The sequence below is a fragment of the Capsicum annuum genome, chromosome 11 (assembly GCF_002878395.1).
Source record: "Capsicum annuum cultivar UCD-10X-F1 chromosome 11, UCD10Xv1.1, whole genome shotgun sequence".
Taxonomy (NCBI): Eukaryota; Viridiplantae; Streptophyta; class Magnoliopsida; order Solanales; family Solanaceae; genus Capsicum; species Capsicum annuum.
Window position 1 is genome coordinate 33,145,299 of NC_061121.1, and position 22,987 is coordinate 33,168,285.

The 22,987-nt window shown below is 37.0% G+C and overlaps 1 protein-coding gene, 1 long non-coding RNA gene and 1 pseudogene across 2 annotated transcripts; 1 reads left to right on the forward strand and 2 right to left on the reverse strand.

The window, feature by feature from the left end:
- The first annotated feature begins 219 nt into the window (after nucleotides 1-219).
- On the forward strand, nucleotides 220-3,114 carry LOC107848664. The gene is made up of 5 exons (XR_001668145.2): nucleotides 220-984; nucleotides 1,144-1,398; nucleotides 1,484-1,827; nucleotides 1,927-1,990; nucleotides 2,067-3,114. It is a non-coding gene; the product is annotated as an uncharacterized LOC107848664 (long non-coding RNA).
- LOC107848663 (glutathione S-transferase U17-like) lies at nucleotides 3,058-4,433 on the reverse strand. The gene is made up of 2 exons (XM_016693436.2): nucleotides 4,012-4,433; nucleotides 3,058-3,550 (listed from the first exon to the last, which is right to left on the reverse strand). Exons 1-2 carry the CDS (start codon nucleotides 4,360-4,362, stop codon nucleotides 3,239-3,241), a joined length of 663 nt encoding a protein of 220 aa, XP_016548922.2. The 5' UTR covers nucleotides 4,363-4,433; the 3' UTR covers nucleotides 3,058-3,238.
- Nucleotides 4,434-10,203: 5,770 nt separating this feature from the next.
- The window catches only part of LOC107847224, a 20,116-nt pseudogene continuing 7,332 nt past the window's right edge, over nucleotides 10,204-22,987 (reverse strand).

Below are 22,987 nucleotides of genomic sequence, written 5' to 3' on the forward strand. Positions count from 1 at the left end.
CATGTAAACTGGACCTGGACACGATTATTAAAAAAGACAATCTTATTACCATTTAGTCCAACAAAAACAAATAATAACAAATCTAGAGTAATTCCACAAATGGAATTTTGGGGAGTGTAGTGTGTACTCCAACATTACCCCTACATCGTGGAGATAGAAAGATTGTTCCTAATATAACCCCTTCTCATATAAAGAAAAAGAAAGTATTTCAAAGCAGATGTATAATCTTTGAGGACAAAGGGGGAGATTAGTATGGCCGCAAATAATTCTTGTATCTAGAAATCTCCAAACCTTATCAAGTTTTTGAATACTGTGACATAAGCCGTGTTTTCTTACATTGCTGTCACAGTTAGTGTTTCACTTATGCTGTACGGACGTCAATGCTAAAGATTACTTCCTCATCTTAAACTTTGCTAGAATTTTCACTTTTGAGACTTGTTGTAGGTTTCTATCTGTGTGTGCTTTCTAACAAAATATGTAGAATTCTCACACTGGTCTCTAGTGAGTTTTAAGTTCCTCTTTTCAATATATCACGAATTTTTATTATTTCATCATTCGCTTCAGCTATATAATTGAAGACTTAACTATATTTAACAATTTCTTTTGACATAGCCAGTTGCTTTTTTACACACCAGTACATATATAGCAGTAAAATACCTTTTTTACACCACCACAAAATTCCTAATACTGATACGCACCACTCCAGAAAACCTCTAAACTCCATTCCCATCTTCCTTTCTCTAGATCTCTGATGAATGACACAGAAGCTGAAATAGAAAAGCTCAGAAGATTTCAGGGAGAGGTGGATTTGTCAGAGACTGCAAGGAACTTTTTAGCTTGGCAAGAAAGGTTACGAGTTGCTGATCTTAAAAATAGCTTAACCCTGAGAAAATGAGGCGCAATGGGAACCACAGCGCTGCATAGGGTGTCCGGTACAAATTTGGCAGAATACCGACTCACTTTTGATGCAAGGCATGTAGTTCGGTGAGTTTTGTTATTATGGTAGCTTTTCTTCTCAATTTTCCTCTCAACCTAACTCTACCATACCTTATGAAGTGACAGCGGATGACTTCCCCTACTAAATGGAAGAACTTTTCAAACCAGTAAAAGGATTTTGTAAGTAACATATTTGAATCTTTGCAGGGAAATCATTAAATGTTTCTTTTATCTATTTGACAAAATGGAAGTTCCTGTGTCGCTGATTAACCAAGACAAAATACAAATCAGGCGTGATAGGACTATATGGGTAGCTGGACTGGTAACACAGTCGTTGTCAGATGATTTGCGGAATGAAGCGATAAACAAACTGCACGACATCATACGTAGCTTTGTGGGGGAAAATCTAGCCAACGTTGTTGAGCATTTGTTGGAATGCCTGGAAGAGTCAAAGACTATAGAGTAAGAATCTACTGTATAGTGCAAAATTACACTTGTCTGATTGTATTGGAAAGGTAAATGACCAATATTTCTTGTTCTTTTGTAGTTACATGAAAGTGGTAGCATTGATGCATCCTAGCATGTATGTTAATGGTAGATTTGAAGTATTTATTTACTACATGTATCAATTGTACATGTGCAATGGAAACAATACCAGTGAGCTGGCCTAGTTCAAGACTTATCACTTCTTCTATACCACCTTATTGCAACCCTGAAGCACAGTAGGTGAATAGAATAAGGAATGATGCAAGTGGTGGTGCAGTGTGGAATGAACTCCTCAACTTAACCATCGAAGAAATTGGACAGTTTCATCAGGATTTTGATACTCCCATTGGCATACTGATTCTTCTGGGAAGTGCGGTGGTACGCGCCGGTGAATCATCATGTAATGTATGTGTTAATACCTTCTAAAACATAAGTCATTAATTTATGAATATTTCGTTTTTCATGTTACATCAGAAATAATTTATCTTTTTGTTAATATACCAGACTGGCCGTCAAGTTTGCTTTGAAGATGTGGGGAACGAAATGATATCCGGCGAGTATTTCAAAGGTAACAACAATATCTCTATTCATGATTTTTATTATATTTGATGGTCCTTTGTAATATATTCTATTGCCTCCTGCAGAGACATGGACGTTCTGGCCATATTCGTGAGAAGTTTTGCTATGGAGTAGCAACAAAAGGCCAGAGATGATACGTATTGCAGTTTTCTGTTTGTTTCTATGTCTAGGTTTTTGTGAATGTTATCTGGTTTAGGTGACTATATATCATAGTTATTTCTGTCAAGTGTAGTACATATGGAATACTTTTGGTGCTTCGAAGTTTCTTATCCCTGCATTGAGATTCTGCACTGTTAAGCTCATAAAGTGGGAAGAAAAAAGACATTGAAATCTTAAGAGGAAGCATTTAAGTTTTTGATTTGCCTTATTAGTGCTTTCTGGCTCTGGAGGGATATGCAGTCCCCATTCTGTTCAAGGAGAATTTCGCGAGATGCATTGGCAAGCCAAGCCTTAGCTCGTCTTCATAGATGAAATGGATGGTCAGTCCTCACGGAGATTCTAGCTTTGTGCTACCCTTCCTCCATATTATGTTGTGGTGGGATCAACTAATATGCAGCTTCTGTCCCTCCAGACATATGTTCTTCAATATTTTCTTTATTTCATTCTCTTTTTTCCGTGGATGTGAACAAATCAGTGTTTCTTATATGTTGATAAAAAGTTCTGTTAGTGCTTTCTTTGTAGCCCTTACTAAGCAAATTATACGCCATGATATATACTATTTTCCTTCAAGGGTATGCGACTGAGATAGCTAGCTCCTTATAGTGAATGCATTTACAAGCTGTATAGGTCCAGTGTCATGGTGGATAATGTGTAAGCAGGGTCAATACATGTATTGGACTTGTGCTTTGCAGAAATAGCACTGTCCACAGAGCTCATGCCAGAGAAAGTGAGAATTTTGCCGGCATTTTCACAAGCATGGATGGGTGGACCAGAGGCAGATTTAGGATTTGAAGGTGGCATACTGGTATTGTTGATGTCATGGTTTACTTTGTATGAGGATAGTACCGAATGGGGGTGTATAAGTAATATTGATATTAATTGTACGTGGTTTAGTCCGTTCATAAAAGTAATTTGTTGAATTATTTCTAGTAAAACCTCTTGAATTGGCTATTACATTCAGGAACAATCATAGCAGTAGGATCAAGTTTTGACACACTGCTACATTTTAAGTACCTCTTAATTTGAGTTTGAGGCAGCTTTTAGCATCTCAAACTTCTTGAACCCTTCTGCAAGTTTCTCAGACCGGGATGAAATCCTTCACTGCTTTGTCCGCACAGAATCTTTTGGTCCATGCAACTAATTTGGGGACCTTTGTTTCATCAAATATCTTTGTTGAAGTCAAAATCTCTTCAACTTTAAGCCATCCCAATAAGCTCCCAAGAACAATGTCAAGGTAACCAATTCTATCTCCACCAAAGAAAGATTTGCCTTTGCTACACTTGATGAAAGCTTCCTCTAGTAGCAATGTCCCTTCAATCACTTTGTCTCTCACTGCTGCCTTTGCTTCTTCGCCCTGTGCCTTCCTATACTCTGCTGTTAAAGGAAACCACTGCATACAATTTTCTAAATTTAGATGGCAAGATCATTAGCAACGCAAAAAGAAATGGCTAGCACAAATCGTATTGTATTTGCAGTTGCCTTTAGCAATGCTCTAACATGGATTGAGTGGATTTCATGTTTGAGGTTGGAGTTTCGTTGAGGTCAATGTAAGTACGTGATAGTTTGTAACAAGAAGAATATGAATGATCTAAAAGTATAATGGAGAGTAAAATTAAGATATTTCGTATACTAGGTGGTTACTTTAATGCTTTTTCCCTTCAAAGAAGGTTCTGGTTGCAAGTTCACATCAAGATTTTCCTTTTGTAACTTCAGCAGGAAAATTACTAGAAATTGTCGTCAAAACTTCTGCTTCGAAGTTGCAAACTTCTTGAAACAAGGCAAAATCAGCAAAAGTGGACTAAGTAGCTGAAAAGAAAACAAAAAGCGGTTGATGTAGAACAAAAAACTTACCTTTTCATCAACATAAGCTGCCCAAAACCGGGTAGTGGCGCGTTCATAAGGATCAGAAGGAAGGATGGAGAGACAATTAGGCCAAGCTTCATCGATGTACTGCACGATGAGGAGAGACTCAGATATAGGCGTCTCAGCATGGAAGAGAACTGGGACTTTCTTGTCAATAGGATTTGCTTTGAGGAGAAGCTTACTTTTCGTGAAAGGGTCCTCTTGGATGAATTCATGGTCGATGGACTTCAAGTTAAGGGCCATTTGAGCACGATTCACAAAAGGGCATCCATTCCTTCCCAGAAGCTTTACATTGCTGGTTGCCATAGCCAACTCAAGAACTTGAAATATTGCTGGCATTTAGCACAGAATTAGACACTCTTTTATTGCACCCTTAGACCTCATCAAACAAACAAAGTAGGATCAGCAAGATTCTCTTTGCGGGCGGAAAACACTATTAAGGCTCTAGTGCTTACAATGTAATCATAAAGACGGCAAGCAGCGTCTCTATGCGTCATGACTCTAGTCTCTTTTCATCTTTTCAACATTTGCCCTATTATTTTATATAATTTAGTTGTAGTTGTATGAGGCGGAGTGTTGGCCAGTCAAGATACAAAAATTCTTAGGTTTAGAAGATGAAAGTTGCATAAATGAAGATGCTCAGACGGATGTGTAAACATATTAAGGGGTCGTTTGGTAAAGTATATTAAAAAGAATAATGCATGCATTAGTTTTGTGCATTGCTAGTACCTTGTTTGGTACAATTTTTTAGCCTATGTATATGCTCTATTGAGTATTGAGGTGTGTATTATTAATACCTCAAAATTCATAACATTAGTAATACAATGGATTTAATGCATGCATTAGCATGATTAAAGAGACAATTATCCCTCAAAAAAAAAAATTGCATTCTTTCCAACATATATATTGAGGATATTTTTGTAATTTACTTTTAGAAATTATGTAATTCATATTTTTTTAATACATCAAATCAAACGCTGCATAACAAAAATACAAGCATAACTGATGCAAGCATAACTAATACAAGCAATACTAATACAAGCATTACTAATATATTATATTTTGCGTTATTCTTATACACTCTACCAAACGACCCCTAAAGAGAGATAGGATTAGAAATGAAGATATTCGGGACAAGGTGGAAGTTACTTTAGTGAAGGATAAGATGCGGGAAGTGAGACTTAGGTGGTTCAAGTATGTTAAGAGAAGATGCACGAATGCCCAGTGAAGAGGTATGAGAGGTTGGGTGTAGATGGTTTCAGGAGAGATAGAGGAGGCCGAAGGAGTATTAGGGAGAGATGATCAAATAGGACATTGACCTTAGATAGCAAGTTGTGGAGAATACAAATTAGGGTAATAGATAGTAGAGCGTGGTCCAGCTTGTTCTTCCATATTAGTAGTTGTTGTGTTGCTGCTCTAGTTTCTTGTTCCTCGATTTCCATATCAATTATCGTATTTTTTTAATTTCTATTCAGAATGCTTATCATGCTTTCTATAGTATTTTGTCATGACTTCTTTACTTATGTTATTGCCTTTTCATCAAGCCGAGAGTCTATTAAAAACAACTCTCTACCTCCAGAGTAAGGGTAAGGTTTGCATACACCTAATCTTTCCGGATCCCACTTTGTGGGAGTACACTAGGTATATTGTTGGTGGTGGTGGAATTACACGCTTGAGTGTATCTAAATCTTGTATTATAGTTGGATCAAGAACAACTATAATGGACAAAACGATATCACCTTTACCAGTACCGCAAGTGTTATATCCCTTCTCCCAACTGAAAATGATGAGATGGCAACCATAAACTAATATATTTTGGTTGGATCTTCCATTTACCACAAATGTGAAGATGAAAGTTCATGCTACTATTATTAGAATTTGGAACTAAAGAGAGGGAAAAGATAAGGGTCAGCAGTAGTTTTTTCATTCATATCAATATGTTATAAAAGACTATACATATAGCTACATAAGTTTTACAAAATAGAAAGTTGAAGGAGCAATATCTTACAAGACACATTTCACACAATATTTAACCACTTTCTTACAAGACACACTTCACAAAATAAAAAATACCATTCATTTAAAAAACTAAACATAATATTTAAAAGAAACTATTAAACAAAAGACTATGTAGAAAAATCTCATATTCTAATACTCCTTGATATTTCTTGGATACTCCCAGCTTAGCCCTTAGAACTTCAAATTTCCCCTTAGGAAGAGCATTGGTCAAAATATCTGCAATCTATTGATCTGAGATGCAACGAACAAGCTTAACTTCGCCATCCTTCTCTGCTTGTCTGATAGCGTGAAACTTCACATTTATATGCTTGCTACAACTATGTTGCACTGGATTTTTGGCCATAGAAATTGCTGACTTATTGTCAACCTTAATAACAGTAGCTTTAATTTGATTTTTCTCTAGATAATGTAGAATGTTTCGTAACCATAGAGCCTGATTAGTTGCACCAACAACAGTGATGTATTCTACTTCTGCAGATGATTGAGCTACCACCTCTTGCTTCTCTGAATTCCATAAGAACATGCCTGAACCAAGTGTAAAAGTATATCTAGAAGTGCTTTTTCATATCATCAATGTTTCTGGCCCAATCACTCACTTTCTGAATAACTCATCTATGGTCTTTGCTCTCCCCTTTTAAACCAAATACTATAATTAACAGTTCTCTTGATATACCTCAATGTTCGTTTAGTGATACGAAGATAAACTTGACTTGAAAAATGCATAAACCTCGACAAAAGACTTGCTGCGGACATAAAATCAGATCTTGTTGCTGTAAAATATAGAAAACTACAAATTAGACTTCTGTAAACTGTTGGATCATCCCTATCACCTCCTTCAGACTTCAAGATTTTTTCATTGTGAACTAGTGGAGTCGATGCAGGCATCTGACATCTCAAACTTGATCTCCATTTCTTGCTTGAATTGATTCACCATAGCTTCATTGCTTCTGGTTATAAGAAAATCATCAACATAGAGTGATACTACAAGCACATCTCTACCTTTAGCTTTCTTCACATATAAAGTGGCTTCATTTTCACTTCTGTTGAAACCACAATAAATGAGATGATCATCAATCTTACTGTACTAGGCTCGAGGAGCCTGTTTTAATTTATAATATGCCTTATGTAGTCTGTAAACTTTATCCTCCATTCCTGCAACTTGAAAGCCTTTTGGTTGGTCGACATAAATTTGTTCCTGCAATGGTCCATTTAAGAATGCCAAGTTCATGTCCAGATGATACAACTTCTAATTTGATAGAGTTACCAAAACAAATAGAAGTCGTATCGTATCATATCTTACAACAGGTGTAAATAGGCCTCCATACCAGACCTGCAATTTGCGTGTAACCTTTCACAACAAGCCTTGCTTTATAAACTGAACCATCTGGATTAAGGTTGGTTTTTATAAATCTATTTCACCCCTATTACATTTCTGTCTTTGGGTTCATCGACCAGTTTCCAAGTATCATTCTTCTCAATCATACCAATCCCTCCTTCATGGCTTCAATCAAAACTTCATATTTTGATGTTTCTTGATAGGTATTGGGTTCCAAGATTGGAACATTGCATCTTTCATATATCTCAGATAGGAACCTTGTCTTCATAATTGGAAAATCAAGTGAGGATTCACCATCTGATCCTTCAGCTTCTTCTAGATTTTCAGAGCCAAATGATTGTGTTTCAGGCAGCGGATGCAAGTTCAGATAACCTGCATTTTATTTCTCAACATGCTCCTTATCCTAGTTCTAATAAGCATGTTCATCCACTACTACATCTCTTCTGATGAAAATAGCTTTTGTTTGCAAGTTGAAAACTCTATAATCATTGGCTTGCAATGAATAACCAATAAAGATCCCTAATTCACCTTTCGGTTCAAGCTTTCTTCTTCTAACTGGAGGAACATGAGAATAACATATAGAGCCAAAGATTTTTAAGTGCTTGGAAGATGATCTTTTTCCACATCATGCCTCAATAGGAGTTTTATCACCCACAACTTTAGTTGGATGCCTATTAAACAAATAAACTGAAGTAGAAATAGTTTCTGCTCAAAAACTTTGCAGTAATTTCTTTTCAAGCAACAAATATCTAGCCATTTCAACTACTGTCTTATTCTTGCTCTCAGAAACTCCATTTTGTTCTGGTGAATAACTTATTGTCAGCTTATGATCAATCTCCGTATCTTCGCAATACTTATTGAACTTATTTGAAGTATATTCACCTTCATTGTCTGACCTTAAAGCCTTCAGCTTACAGCCACTCTGTCTTTTAGCAAAAGCTTTAAACTTCTTAAAAACTGAAAATACTTGAGACTTGTTACTCAAAAAATACACCCAAGTCATCCTTGTTAAGTCACTAATAAACAACACAAAATATTTATTTTGACCCAAGCATGATGTCTTCATAGGTCCACATACATCAGTGTGACACAAGTTCAAGTTTTTCAGTTGCCCTCCAGGTAGAACTTTTAGGAAATGCCTTCCTATGAACCTTACCCATCTGAAATGACCCACAAACTTCTTTAGATAGTGAGATCTCAGGTAAATCCTTACTTAAGCCCTTCTCATACATAGATTTTAAAGTAGCATAATTAAAATGTCCATATCTTTTGTGCCATAACCATGAATCGTCCAATCTTGCAAAATTGGCACTATCAAACTTTTCGTCTACTAGAAAGATCTACTTATCCACTATTTCTACTTTATCAATCAAAGTATCATCAGAATCAAAAACCAAACAATGTTTTTCATTAAAAAATAAGGAGTAACCTTTAGACATCATTTGGCTAACACTCAGCAGGTTACATACTAAAGAAGGAACATACAACACATCATGTATAAACTTTGTACCTTATTTAGTTTGAAAGGAAACTGAACCCTTTCCATGTGTTTCTACTTCTGCACAATTTTCCATCCTAACTTTAGCTCTAAGTAACTAGTCAAGTGTATAAAACATGAGCTCATTATATGACATATGACTCATACAACCACTATCTAGGAACCATTTGGATTGGTTGGATTTGTTTTCTTCATGAGTAGCCATAAACAAGCTTTCTTTCTTTTTTGATTCTTCAGTGTTGAACATGGTGTTTATGTGGTTAATTCTGCTTGGCCTGTAATTCTTCTCAATATGATCCATTTTTCTATAAAATCTGCATTGAATTGATGATTTTCCTTTGAACCAATGGTCTTTTTCTTGATGATTGGTTCTCCTACGGTGGATGCAAGGTGAAAACTTTTCTCTTTGTGAAGATTCCATCCATGGCCTTGTCTTTGCTACTTTGCCTCCGTCCATCTTCCTATTGTCCTTCACCGATTGCTTGTCTTTATGCGTTGCTTGAAATTCCACTTCTGCTACTTCTTCATCTCTTATACTTATTCTTTGTTCTTGGGCTTGCAATTTGCTAACCAGCTCTGCGATGGTTTAAGTCTCCAAATTACTAGATTCCTCTATCGCTGAAATCTTGTACTCAAACCTTGCTGGTAAGTTTATCATCATCTTCTCCGCCACTTTTGAATCTGGAAATATTTCATCAAATAATCTTATCTAGTTTACAATTTTCAAAAGTTTGGTAGAGTACTCTTTCACAGTACCTCCTTCTTTCATCCTTAACATCTCAAATTCAATTTTTACTCTGTCACTTCCATCAAACTTCTCTTTTAGCTTCTCTCATGCTTCTTTAGGTGTTTCACAAGCCATTATTCTTGTGAAAATTACATCTGAAAGAGATGAATAAAGACAAGTTAGAGCCTTTGGTTTCTTAGACTTTGCATCTTCATAATTCTTCATTTATGTAACAGTTGGATTTGGTCCAAGTAGAGGGGGATCATTTTCACTTTCAACTGCTTCGCATAGACTAAGAGCTTTGAGATAAGTCTTCATCTTATCACCCATATGTGATAATTTTCTCCTGTAAACATAGAGGGCCTGCACCCAAGAAGTTGTTGGATGCCATGTTACTGTTCAGGCTTAGAAGAACTGAAGAAAAAACTTATCTTTAAGCCTTCACAGATCCCTCAAGAAGAATGACTTTGATACCACAATTAGAATTTGGAACTAAAGAGAGGAAAAAGATAAGGGTCAGTAGTAGCTTTTTCATTCAGATCAACATATTACAAAAGACTACACATATAGCTATATAAGTTTTACAAAGTTGGTAGAAAATTGATGGCGGACTATCTTACAAGACACACTTCACATAATATTTAACCACTTTCTTGCAAGGCACACTTTCTTACAAGACACACTTCACAAAATAAGGACTATCATTCATTTAAAAAACTAAACATAACTTTTAAAAGAAATTATTTAACAAAAGACTATCTAAAACAATCTCATATTCTAACAACTACCAGAAATAATTAGTTAATGTCCTCTGTTGCCTAAGGCACCCGTTCGGGTTTGATTGTGTTGTAACTCACCACGACTTTCTATGCACTTCAGCTCTGTTATTGCTCAGTCAATCTCTGAATTCATTTTGGTATAGAGCACAACAATACATAAAATAGACACATACAGAATTAACCAACAGATAGTAGATCTTTGGCTTCATGCATACTCATTTCTTAGTAGTTTATTACACAATGTATTAGTAACACTTATGGTCTTAGCTAGACTTAAAGAAGATACCGTCTTCATAGGCTAAACATAAATTGAAAGAACACGTTAAGGATTTAGCTAGATGCATCAGCTCTAATTTTGGGTAGAAGGACCTTAGCAGCCTCAGCAACCTTATCAGTTTCGGGCATGACATCTTTGACAACACTATCAGCACAAAAATCTCCAGCCCATTTGTGTAAACCTGGAGTCTTGGCTTCATCAAGCAGCTTTACGTTGTTCATCTTCTCTGTCACCCTCATCCAACCCAAGAAGCAGCCAAGTGCAATGTCCAAGTATCCAATTTTTTCTCCTCCAAACAACTTCTTGCCTTGGCTGCAATTCTTGAAGCCTTCTTCCAACAACACCAGACCTTTGACCACTGGCTCCAGTGCTACATTTATGGCATCATCTTCTTGGGCTACCGCTAAGACAGGGCGTAATGGAAACCACTGCAGCATGGATTAAAACATAAATGCTACTCTGCAACTGAAAAGAAAACATGAATCCCGCAAAGAATTTGTTAACAAAATGGACCTTAGGCCTAAATAAATTAACCTCAGCTAGCTCATGAAGACAACCTATTCCCTCAACCAATGTGGGACACTAACACTCTCTTGCACACGTTCAAGGCTGAACATCTAGAGCACGGGCAACATAATGATAACATGGGGGCCCAACATTGGGTAAACCAAGAATAGGGATGGGAACCAGCTCTCATACAAAAGCTAACTTAATTCCAAAAGTTATCCCATTAGGTGAGGATTATCCAAGATCATATAAAGAAATGACAACTCATTCCCTAAACCAATGCGAGTCTCAGGCAGAATCCAATATTTAACCTATTTAAATGAAATGTAAAGCACTACTGCAAGTTCTCTATATTTCTGTTTTGTCAAATGTACCCTAATGTGGTACACAAACCACTAACATACAATTAAAGGCAACTATCATTTATTAAGCAGAGAAATCTATTAGTTAGACACAATTAATATCATTAAGCAATTCAAAATGTTATATATATTCCTAATAGTTTAGCTTTTAGATGGCATTAGACTTGCCACCGCCACGTAAAAAACAACAAATACACTGCCTGTTTAGCCATGAAATAGAATCAGACACTACATGTAAGAGGATCTCTTGAGATATAATAAAATTAAGTAATTTAAAGTGCTTTGTCTAATAACTTAAGATGTTAAAGTTGCAAAAGAAAGGTGTACCTTATTGTCTATATAAGATGCCCAAAATCAGGCAATGGCACGATCGTAAGGATCAGAGGGTAGAATGGTAGGACCAGAATTAGTCCAAGTTTCATCAATATATTGAACAATGATGAGAGATTCACGAATGGGATTTCCATCATGAATTAGAACTGGAATTTTCTTGTAAACTGGATTTGATTTAAGGAGAACTTCACTTTTAGAACTTAATTGTGTAGTGAATAGCAGAAGAAAGGTACAGTTGGAGAGACATTCTGCTAGCCCAAGATAGTTAACTAAGATCGGAAGATTCAACTAAAGAAGAGGAAGCTATGAAAGTAGAAGAAAGATATTGAATAAGAGAGCTTAGGTATAGAAGAAGACTACTTTATATGTTTTGTATTGGATTTGTTTTTGGATGGTTACAAATGTTCAAGACATCCCTATTTATACTTGTGTATAGATGATTCTAGAAAATCCTCTAGATACTTCTACAAGAAAAATCTAGAGATCTTTATCTTCTACTTCTACTCTAGATATTTTCTTATCCAAGTGACTACACTAGATTATCCTAGAAACTTATCTAGAACCTATGTTTCTCTGACTAGACTATTCTAAAAATTAAACTAGAAAACTATGATACTTATTCTTCCAAAAAATCCACTTTAGATATTTTTCACTCCCCCTTAAAGTGATTTTTTGGAAGCTATCCCAAACTCATTGCAGAAGAACTCAAACGAAGCTTTGAACCATGTCTTGGTGAAACTCTTAGCAGTTTTTTCCCAACTCTTTTTTCTCCTTCCAATGATGAAGCTTTTCCATCATTGATTTGTCCTTGCTGTATTTTATGATATTGAGTTCTCGAGCGCCTCCTTTCTCCGAACTCCTCCACAACTTCATTATCTGGAGACACACATGTGATGAAAAAGTTTGAAGCTCTAGCATTCAAGATTTTAGAACTTGCCCTTTCTGAAGCAACTCCATAACACAAGGACATTTAGTTATTTCGGGTACCAAAAAAAACTGTATTTTGGCAAAACAACTTCAACACAAGTTCAAAAATAAATCAAAAACACTTATGAAGTTTCCAACACCTTCAATACAAGATCAAAAACGGCCTTTCAAAGAAGAAGAAAATTAGATGAAACAGAAAAAACCAAGTCCTCCGAACTTACGGAGTGTCCTTAAGGAAATAATTTCCCTCAAGTACCCAAGGTTGTGGAATTTTCCTCCCAGGATAAAACGACTTACTAATCCGACTTTTGTGGTACCTCAAACGATCGAATTATTTTTGAACTCACTCAATAGTTAGATGATTACACGGAGTATTTTAGAAGACAAGAAATATTTTCAAGTTCAGAAAAATTTATACTAAACCTGTAGAAAATGCAGGTTTATATAGTCATTGAGTGCCCCTTCCGAAAGGTTGCAATGGTTTACCAGAAAGGTGTATCCTTTCTGAATAGTCATGTTTGTCCATTCAAAAGAGTGTATATTTTTTGAACAGCCATAACCATCCAAACATTCATACATTTTTCCAAAATAGTATGTCTTTTACTCGAAGAGTTGTGTCCCTTCCAAACAACTTTTTATTTTCCATTCATACCAATTAAACCCAACAATCCCCCACATGAATGGGAAATGGATGTAAAACTTTACAAATAAGTATGTAATCATCAAGCAAAGATTAATTGCATCTGAATAAGTGAATTTTTCTTTGAACTTTTCATAGTGAACATGCATCGGATGCACTCGGTCAATCGGTAGATTTGATATCCCTAAACTATCGAGCTTTAATGTACACCTAGACAACACATGTCACACAACCAGTCTTTTACCATTTATGGTTCTCACAATTTTGTTGATTTCAGCCATGAATACGTCCTGGTCTCATGAGAGCTTAAAGAACATGTCTTTACTAACATTCTCCTTGAAGCGGCTTCCACTTCACACTCATATAGGTGATTTCTAAACATTCAATCCTATAGATTAAACTATTTGATCAAATCTTTCAAATTTAGATAATCATTAAAAGAGTTCACACCATAAGTCTTATCCTTGTTTACTAAACATTGTCTACATCATGAGAATGGATTGGGTATATTGACAATGTTGAACCTGTCAGACATAACCTTATTTGATCTCCTTAAACCTAGCTCTTTGGATCTCCAGTCTACTAGGTAGAGTTACCGTCATGCTGACTTGTCCTAGGCCGTAAACTCATTTTCTTGGATGTCCTCTCAGCTCTTTCTCTAGTTAGACATTTTGTAAGTGTATCCGACACATTATCCTTTGACTTCACATATTCAACAGTGATAATTCCACTAGAGAGAAGCTCTCTAACAATATTATGTCTCCGTCTTTTGTAATGAGATTTACCATTGTACATCATGCTCCCTGCCCTACCTATTGTCGTTTGACTATAACGGTGTATGCATCCGCTTTTATTTTCCTTTTGAAGATCCATTTCAAACCTAAAGGTTTATTTCCTAAAGAAAGATCAACCAATTCCCACGAATGGTTGCTTAAGATTGAATCAATCTCACTATTGACTGCCTCTTTCCAAAAGGATGAGTCTGATAACGACATCGCTTATTTAAATATTTGAGGCTTATTTTCTAAGAGAAATGTCACAAAATTCGATCTAAACGAAGTTTACATTCTTTGACGTGTACTACGTCTTGGATTCTCATCATTATGCACATCATCGGCTGGTCTATCTCAAGGTCATTTAGACACCCCACTAGACTGTTCATGTCTAATTTTATATGGATAAATATGCTCAAAGAATTCGGCATTATCTTATTTAATTACCGTAATTTTATTGATATCTGGATGCTTGAATTTATGAATCAAAAACTGACATGCTTTGCTACTTTTAGCATATCCTATGAACACGCAGTCCACCATCTTAGGTCCTATATTTAACCTTTTAGGCATAAAAACTTGGACCTTCGCTAGACACCCCACACTTTGAAATATTTCAAGTTAGGTTTGCTTCCTTTCCATTTTTCATATGGAATTGATTGTGCCTTACTATGGGGCACTCTATTGAGTATTTGGTTAGCTGTAAGGATAGCTTTCCCCCACAAGTTTTGCGATAAACCTGAACTTATAAGTAAGGCATTCATTATTTCCTTCAAAGTTTGGTTTTTTCTTTCCGCAATTCCATTAGATTGAGGTGAATACGGGACCGTAGTTTGATGGATAATTCCATTCTCTACACATATTTTCACAAAAGGAGATTCATATTTGATAATGCCAACATTACACTCTTGAATGGGTGTAAGCGATCGTTGTCAATATAAAACCCAACTAGGTTAGGGTCGAATCCCACAGGGAATCGGGTGTGAACTTTAATTTGTTTACGAAAGATTTTATTGGTAGTTTACTATTTCCAAAAGATGGGGGTTTAAGTTCATAGTGTGTTAAATATCACTTACAATACTTCAGTGTTTGTAATCAAGATAAATGGGAAACCAGAGCTATGTTCACCAAGAGTTTTGGGAATTGACATATACTAGGTAATGCTAGAGATTCTCGAAATGATTAGAACAGCAGAATATCCCTAACGATTATACTATCTGACTTATCTCTCGACCTCACCATACAATTTATTATCTAATTTTTTCAAACTTAGATAACTTATCTATTTTTAATAGGATGTTATCTCAGGTAGATTAATCCAGTTACGACATTAATCATTAAACAGAAGATTGGTAGCTTCCGAGTCCCTGTTGATAATTCACGTCCTCTAGTCTATTTCTCCATTAGAAGCAAATAATACCTAAGGTATAACATAATGTTTGCAACCACTAGATTTCAGTTAAAACAACAGAATTTCAAGATGTTCCACTACTCTTTGAATCCGTTAAACACCTAGTATCATATCAAACCCTAATCCATGGATCCCATAACCCCGGCTAATGGAATTAACCGCTCATGATTAGATGAACGAAATCACAAGTTGAATTCATAATGATAAGGATAACTTACGATTAGATGAAAAACAACAAGTAGTTTCTTCGATTGAATCACAAGGTAGAAACCCAAAAATAGTTGATAAAAACAAGAAGAAGAATTGATGTAAGAGAGCAATGTTATGTGCCTCTCTTCCCTAGGTTAATGCCTGATAGATAATGAAAGCTCTTGCCCATAAAACCCCAAAACAAGTCTTTAAATAGTAAATCCTAAATAAGGAAATAAAATTAAAGTTTCATTTTTCTCTTCAGTTTAGATGACGATGCTTTTGACTGCGTGTCAGATTCCTGACGAAGTGTACGAGATGTCGTCAAAGGTTCCAGTGAATTTTTATCTTCTGCCTCATCAGACAGCAATCCTGATGGCATATCAAAAATCCTGATGACAGTGAAAACTGCCGTCACATCTTCACTGGAAATCAGCATACTCTGTCTCTGGTTGACGGCAGTTTTGACGCCATGTCCCATATTTGACGGCACTTTAGAATCACCATCACATTTTCTCTCAACTTTTTAGGTTTTTTCTAAGCTTGACGGCAACTTTGACGGCCTGTCCCATGCATTACGGGGCTTCAGAATTGACGTCAGCTATACTTCAGCTTATTTATACCAAATGTCATCTGATTTATTCTTCTTTCCTTTGGTTTCCTCCTCGATCACTTATGTCTGCATTAACACACTAAAAGCAATCAAAAATAACGAAAGTTGCTTAAGACTTCATAATTATTCAGAGTTAAAGGCTTCAAATGTGTTAGCATCCGCTCACACATCAACACCCTCAACTTAAATAATTGTTTGTCCTCAAGCAACCAAAACATAACTAGGAGTAAACAAAGTACAATTCGGCAGCTAACTACTCTTATCAGTTCAGAATGCATGCACCATCTCCATGATCAATCAAAATAAACTCAACTATGTCTAATATTTAAAAACAACCATGTAACTCACAAGCATCTAGATATGGCAAAAATTTCAGCAATAACAGCCTAGCACATACCCAAATTACATTCTCCAAACAAAGCAATCAATAGCAACATACCTGGTGTGCCCTCACAACAAAGAAATCCCCTTTTCACTTAGATTCACATGTATTAACATAGGGATGAATGTAAGACTTACTCTCAGAATGAAGTTCCAACATTGCGCATCAAATACCATAGGCTTGACCTTATAGTTAGTACCAAAGTCTTCAGATAAGTCAGTTAGGATCACTATAGGGATTTTCTAAGCTTGTAACGTAGGCTAGGGCTGGTATGATATTCAAGGGTATTTCATAGTGACTACACCTCCTTGGCACTACATTAACTCACGGGGTTTCAATTTTTGACCTTCTTTTCTTCCCTTTTTTATTTGACAGGTATTCTCAATATGGGTGTTGTATGTTCAAGCATTAGATTAACTTTTTCAATTTTCTCTTTTCCTATTTTCTTTTTCACTACACCCAACTTGTTATTCAATTTCCTTCTTTTACCTCTCTTCATACTCATAATGTATCACCCACCCCTATAGTAGCCACCCTCAACTTAGGCTATTTGCCTAAGTCAAGGTGCACAATATCCAAGGAGGACCAGGGCCAAAACAGGTTCATTGTGATGTGATGGGAAGGTGAAAGGTGTAAAATAAAGAATTGGACTATTTAGGCTTAAAAAGGGATCAAGGGATATTATTCACATTTGGATGGTCATTTAAGCTAAACTAGGTTAACATACAAAATGGCCTATGATCCTTTCCTAACTCATATCCTATGACTATGGTACGACTAACTGGGCAAGTTCTAGATTCAACGTGCAATGGAAACTGAGTAAGACCTTACACGCACATGGCACCCAAGTATATAGCACATTACTACTCATCCGTTTCATGCATTCATTTTCTACAAGTTACTTATTTGCCATGCTATTGACATAAACAGATACACAGTGGTCACAGCAAATGCACTTCACACAGTTCACAGCATATCAAACCATTTGAGAGGTACTCAAAAAGTCACAAAATGAGTTAACTGCCTCAAGTAATTGCACTACTCCTAATTATCTACAGAACATGTTACAACAACAATTTCCCTATACCCTCAACTTAAAATCCAAAATAAAATGTACCAAGAGTTAGGATGTACCTGAAGACAGTCAAGCCTATGGATCCTGGGTCTCCAAACCTGCTACCGCATCATCAGCTGTCTTCTCCCCACTCGTGGCATCTACCTTTGCAGTGGCTGGATCCTGGCTCGATAAAGCACCTGCAGCCCTAGCTCTGATTGCTGCCTCCCATTTCTCTATGTTATCCAGAGACTCCAGTCTTGCCCTTTGTAAGTCTTCCTTCTCTGCCTTCTTCTTTGCTTTGTTTTCAACCTTTCTCTCTTCTTCACCATCAGGCTTATCTCTTTTGTTCTTACCTTTCTTTTCCCCTTTTTTCTTTTTTTTCTTTAGGGAATCAGCAGCAAGATCAAGTATAGGAATTTCTTCCTCTACATAATGCATGGATGATCCTGATGGCACCATAATTTGGTGTTGCTGCAGTATTCTAACCTCAGCCTTCACCTTGTCCAATGCAGCCCTAAAAGTGGCAAGATCAGTGCCTATCATCTCTCTCTCCTGAGTATCGAACCTATTCTCTTGATCTGCTACCCGTACAGGCAAGGTTATGAAAGGTTCTAGTGAAGCTTTGAGTTCAGCCTTTACTCTTTTATCTACAGCAGCAGCAAATTGTTTGGCGAAGGCCTGAAGTTACACCTCACACCAATTTTCTTGTCTAACTACTTTCCCGATATCAATCAATTGAAATGTCGATCCTGTTGCTGCTGGATGAACTAAAGCAGTCGGCTCGCTTTGTGGCACTGAATCTGCCTGGACTGAATATGATGGTGGTGGTGGTCCAGCGTCGAAACTTTGTACCCCTACATCTGGTGCTGGAACAATCTCAATGACCGAAGGATCTACTGCACCATCTGCATCTCGGTCAAGTCGCAAGCCCGACTAAATTTCATTTTTGCTAATAGGGTTGTGAGTTTTCTTGGCATGTATCTCATCATCAATACCTGAAATCATAGGTACATTAGCTGCTTCACACAACCTAGTAATCAAACATGGAAATGGATATGCAGCATTGGGTCTTGCGAGTTAAATCCTTATCTCCTCCACTATGATCTCTCCGAAATCCAAGGGGGTCCTATCTATCAATCTTGCAACCAATATTGCTCAATCATCCCCTAATACATTGTCTCCCTTGGTGGGTATTAGATGAATCCACACTAAAACTCACCAAAATATTACTTCTGAATTCAGAGATGCTTTAGTAATCTTTTCTGCTGGATTATTCAACCACTCCGGCTCCCCATCTGCTATGAGATTCGCTAGCTACGTACGTTGATTTTCCCGATGCTTTAACTGGGCATAGAATATAGGTGAGGTGGCTCGTGGGACAAATACTGGCCCATGAAGAAATCTATTTATGGTGGCATCTGATACATCCACCCTTACTCCACGTACTACAACTTTGGTCAAAAGAGGCTTATCGGAGGTTTTATCCCCTTCTTTGCACATATTTTCCACTGTAGCCTGGTAGTTTGCGTAGAACTCCCAAACCAACGAAGCACAGTAAACACCGCTTCCTCTAGTAGTCCACTCCAGTCCATACTCCTTGAGTTTTTGTATCATCTCAGGGTATCTGATCAACCCTGTAATGATAATCTTTTTCTCCTCTAGAATTGGCCTTCTGGTATTTCGTTGATCTGTTCTGTGAAGTCCATCTAAGTAGATCATTTCATCCCCAGGGATTTTCCATCTCGCATTGTTCCTAACCTCGGGGTTCTTGCATTTCACCAAAGTTCCTCGTACTGGAGAATCCTTATTACCTTGCTGCTCCGAAGATGGTGATTCAGACTTAATTTTTTCAGCTATAGGCCTCTCAGAATCTTCAATTCATCTTCTTGTTCAGTATCCTCAGACCCCTGCTCAGTGTGTTATGATCCTTGTTCTTAAGAAGCTTGCTCAGATGAGGTTGTTACCTCAGTATCATTAGTATCCTCATATCAATAGGCTTAGGTGGAGGTGGAGTCTTTGGACTAGTCCTCTTTCTTTTCCACCTGAGCAAAGGCTCCTCGTCTTCATAATCAGAGTCCTCGTTGACAAGTTGTCAAGGTACACTCTCTTTAGATACTTTCATTGGTGTGGTTGGATTCTTCTTTTTGGGTGCCATGATCAGTTCTGTACAAACATAAAATTTCTAAATTAGTGCCCATAATCAAACAATAGAAGAAAAAGGATCACCTCAATTTAATCATTATCACTATTTTTAGTGTACAGATTTGACGGCCTTTCTGATTTGCCATCACAGGTGTGACGACACTTTATAAATATCGTCAACCTTATCCAGAATCTACATACTTTCTTAGCCTTTGATGGTAATTTTGACTGACCGTCACACAGGTGCAAGGCCATGAATTTTTGCCGTCAGACAACATTAAACTTCTAACTTTATTTTGCTTAATTTTTCTTCTACCATTGTTCTCAATTTCAACTTAGTTGTTCTCAATTTCAACTTAGGTCATGCTCTTACTGATATTTCCCTGAAATTATACCGCATGCCCCTACAAACCTTAGTTTTCGAAGAAGATTGAAGCATGTTCATAGGTTCAGCTCACTCCTTTGAAACCAAGGTTTCTTATAGTTCACAATTGATCCAAATAAAGATGAAGTTGAAGTTTTATCATACATGGATGTCGATACTTAGTTGATAAATCTTTGAGCACTTAGACTTGTGAGTGAGAGAAGGATGAAATGAGAGAGGAAGAAGATTTCTTGACTTCACTTTCAAGATTCAACAAGGAAAGTCTAAAGATTTTGCCTTAGAAGGAATTAAATTTGAAGAAGGAAGGAAAATTATTCTTTAAGGAAAGAAAACTAAAACTAGAAGTAAACTATCTAATATACGCGAGAATGTGAACAGCTGTTGCTGGGCTGGGTTAGCCCAAAAATTTGAAGCTGGCTCCAACTTATTTGACGGCATTTTTGACTGCCTATCAGAAATCAGACGAAGCTTCAAAATTTTCGTCAGCCTTAATAGAATGATGTTTTAGCTTGATTGTTTTAACGCTATTTCTCACAGCTTTTCATATTTGTGACAGCCCATCAAAATTGGTGTCGACCTTCTCAGGCTGACCTGCAACTAGTTCAACTCCTTTGTACACTCTTAACTACAAAAATTAAAAACCTAGTGCAATAGAATTAAAACATTGGGTTGCCTCCCAAACAACGCCTGATTTAATGTCGTGGCACGACTAGATTATCTTGAATACTCAGACTTCATCAAGATACCATATCACTACCTCATTACCATCTTCTTAGAATACATCGACAACCGAGAAGATATTCATCTCCTCTAACTGCTTCATAGGAGGATGCATTTTGAATCTGGCCTCCCTTTTTCCATACATGAACTTTAGCTTATTGAACTTCATATCAACCAACACTATTACCATGGCTAATAGTGGTCTACCCAAGATGATGGGTACCTCAAAATCAACATCTCAATCCAATATCACAAAGTCTGCCGATAGAATAAAGTCATCCACCTTTATCGGTACATCATGCAATATACCAGCTAGTAGTTTCACCGATCTGTCTTCCATCACAAGACGCATCGTCATGGGGGTAGGTTCCCCCAATCCCAGCTTTTTGTAGATATCAAGCGGCATCATATTAATACTTGCTCCTAAGTCACATAAAGCTTTGGTAAACTTCATGGACCCAACTGTGCACTGTATGGTGAATGCTCTAGGGTCAGGCTTTTTCTGCACTAAGGATTGTAAATACACAGCACTACAGTGGTGAATGTTGTCCACCGGCTCACATCTTACCTTCCATTATTTTGTCAATAATTCCTTCATAAATTTAGCATAGTTCGACATTTTCTCAAGTGCCTCTATCAATGGCACATTCACTTTTAGTTATTTCATTATTGCTATGAACTTGATAAATTTTTCATTATCTACCTTCTTCTTCAATCTCTGAGGAAAAGGAGGTAGTGGTCTTAGCATTTCTTTCAATACCACTTCCCCTTTCTTTTTAACTTATTTTTCTAAAATATCAACTAACCCATCTAGCTTTTCAGTCTCCACTGGATTTCTCCTTTCTAGTTCTTCAACACTTACCTTATTCTCTACAGCTTTGCCCATAGAAGGATTAGGTAACATCTTACCACTCCGGGTGGTAATCCCTAAACAAGAGCCATCAGTCCACGAGTTTTGAACCATATCATTAGGTAAAGTGCCAGCTTTTCTCTGGTTTAGAGCAGCCAAAAGTTGGCTCATCTGTTGCTCCAATTACTTAATAGAAGCAGAGTGTAAGCTAACCAATTGACTGAGGGTAGAAAATTCGCTTTTCATATTAGTTACCCCCGAGTTGGTAGCTTCAACTCCCTTCAACAACTTTTTCATCATGTCTTTCATGGACATCTTGCCAGAACTAGTAGTTATAGTATCCCGACTTTAAGAAGGAATATACAAACCACTCCTATCATTATTGTTCCACCAGTGTCCCTGCTCTCTATCTTTATAATCAGGCTTGTTATAGAAAGTTCGACATTTGTTCCCTTGGCTATTGCCTTGGAAACCCCCCTGATTACTCATATAGTTTGCCTCTGCATCTGCACCTGTAGAAGCGGTACCTTGAGATTCTACAGTTTTTACCATTTTAGTCTTGCCGGATAGCAAGTGCTTGGCTAGCAAGTCCATCTGCATCTTCAAATGGGCCATGTCCTGATCTCGCTCCTCATCCCTTCTACGTTGCTCTGCAGTAATATCATCAAAAATAGTCGATCTAGACACTATAAAATCTCTGGTGTTCCAAGCTTGACTCTACTTGGTCATTCTGCTCTGCATGTCAGCAGCATCTAGAAAAGAGAGGTCAATGAACGAACTACCTGCAGGGTTATCAACAATAGTATTTGTCACAGAGTTGAAGGCTCTGTATAAAGTATTCATAAAGTGAAAGTCCGTCATATTGTGGTTTAGACATTATGCAATCTTCTTCTTAAATCTTTCCCAGGTCTCATGCAGTGTTTCAGTCGGAAGCTTTCTGAAGTTGCTAATTTTGTCCCTCAACTGTACCCTTCTGGAGGGTGAAAAGAACCGTTCTAGGAATGCATCTTTCAATTGTCTCTAGTTGGTTATAGAAT